General features: G+C 67.1%; 1 protein-coding gene across 2 annotated transcripts; it reads right to left on the reverse strand.

Annotated features, from left to right (window-relative positions):
• On the reverse strand, positions 1-1,002 carry LOC105005414 (CD151 antigen-like). Of its 2 annotated transcripts, XM_010863397.1 has the most exons (3): positions 627-994; positions 339-530; positions 7-165 (listed from the first exon to the last, which is right to left on the reverse strand). In XM_010863397.1, the coding sequence occupies exons 1-3, from the start codon at positions 708-710 to the stop codon at positions 139-141; spliced, it is 303 nt and encodes a 100-aa protein (XP_010861699.1). In that variant the 5' UTR covers positions 711-994; the 3' UTR covers positions 7-138. The 2 variants fall into 2 exon arrangements, with proteins under 2 accessions (XP_010861694.1, XP_010861699.1); XM_010863392.1 differs by having other exon boundaries at positions 1-530; positions 627-1,002.
• Positions 1,003-1,442: the final 440 nt, after the last annotated feature.

Below are 1,442 nucleotides of genomic sequence, written 5' to 3' on the forward strand. Positions count from 1 at the left end.
GGACACCCCCATTCCGTGAGGCCCCCCAGCGCCAGGCGTGACAGAGCCCAGCCACTGCCCTCAGCTGCCAAGTGGCCACACAGCGGCCCCCGGCAGCAGGTGAGGGCTGGGGGACCCCCGGCCTCCCAGTGCTCCTCCTCAGGTGTCTTCCCTCTGCTGGCCCAGCTGGGATACGAGGACCCACAGGTGGGCAAGGAGCCCCTCCCAGGTGAGCACAGCAGAGTCTGTTCTGCAGTCTCACCCATCATTCCCTTCTAAGCCCTCCTAACCCAGAACCAACCCCGGGCAGCCTGGCAGGGAGCCCCACCCCCACCCTCGGTGCGGCAAGCCCTGCTGACCAGACGCAGCAGGTTCCTCCGCTCCTTGAAGGTGGCACAGCAGCCCAGTGCCCCGGTCACCATAACAACAATGCCCGCCACCACCAGGATGTAGGCTGTGGCCAGATAGGTGCCCGAGGCCAGCAGGCTGATGTAGTCGCTCTTGAGGGCCAGCGTCCAGATGCCCACGGCCATGACGGCCAGACCAGCCAGCTGCGGGCAGTGCACACCGGTCAGCACATCCGGCCCCGGGCGTGGACCCCCGGCAAGGCTCCTCCGAGGTCGGGGAAGGGGGTGCCCACTGCTCACCCAGAAACAGCAGTTGAAGGTGAAGAGCAGGTACTTGAGGCAGACGGTGCCACATGTTGTCGACTTCTCCCCAAACTCGCCCATCCTGGGGCCGGTGGGTGGGGGACGGGCTGCCTAGGAGGACAGCCAAACACCAGCGGGGAGAGGAGCGGGGGACACGTGTCCAGACCAGGTTGGGGCCAAGCCAACCGCCTGCCTGGGTGACGACTCTGGGAGCGTCTGTGGGAACCAGGACCCCTCCCGGGAGGGCTGCACGGCAGCCCCCGCCATCACCGCAGCCAGGGCGGACGTGGTGCCCGCGGCCCAGCTGAAGCCTGGGCGGCCCGGCTTCCCTGACCAGCGCCCAGGGCACTGGGAGAGGCATGGAGGACCCCCAACCACCACCACGGGCTGACTCAGCCCTGCAGGCAGCCAGGTAGGACGGCCCAGCAGGCACCTCGGGTGAGCTCAGACAGGCCCCCCACACCACCCCACCCCAAACATTCCCAGGGCCCCACGTCACAGGGTGGCAGGATCCTACTGGCTGCTGGGGCGGGGGGTGGGGGGGCAGAAGCTGCTCAAAAGTAGACTGATCTGTGCTTCTCTAACTTAGTCCTATGGCCTTGGAGAAGGCCCTTAGGCCTCATAAAGGGCCGGCCTGCCTTCTTCCAGCCAGAGCTGGCAGGCGCCACCCCCAGACCTGGGGGTCCTTCCGTGAATGGGGACAGCCACACTGACCCAGGGGGAATGTCGCTCCAGCCTGTGCCCCTCCCCAGAGCCACCCCACACTCTCCTTTCTGGGTGTCTGCATGAGCGGGGTGGAGACACAGAGGGCAG

The sequence above is a fragment of the Bison bison genome, unplaced genomic scaffold, assembly GCF_000754665.1.
Source record: "Bison bison bison isolate TAMUID 2011002044 unplaced genomic scaffold, Bison_UMD1.0 scf7180017858420, whole genome shotgun sequence".
Classification (NCBI taxonomy): domain Eukaryota; kingdom Metazoa; phylum Chordata; class Mammalia; order Artiodactyla; family Bovidae; genus Bison; species Bison bison.

Coding starts and splice junctions, on each gene's coding strand:
- LOC105005414 (XM_010863392.1), bottom strand. CDS start 710: ATGGGCGAGTTTGGGGAGAAGTCGACAACATGTGGCACCGTCTGCCTC. Junction 531..626: donor CCTTCAACTGCTGTTTCTGG/GTGAGCAGTGGG, acceptor CACTGCCCGCAG/CTGGCTGGTCTGGCCGTCAT.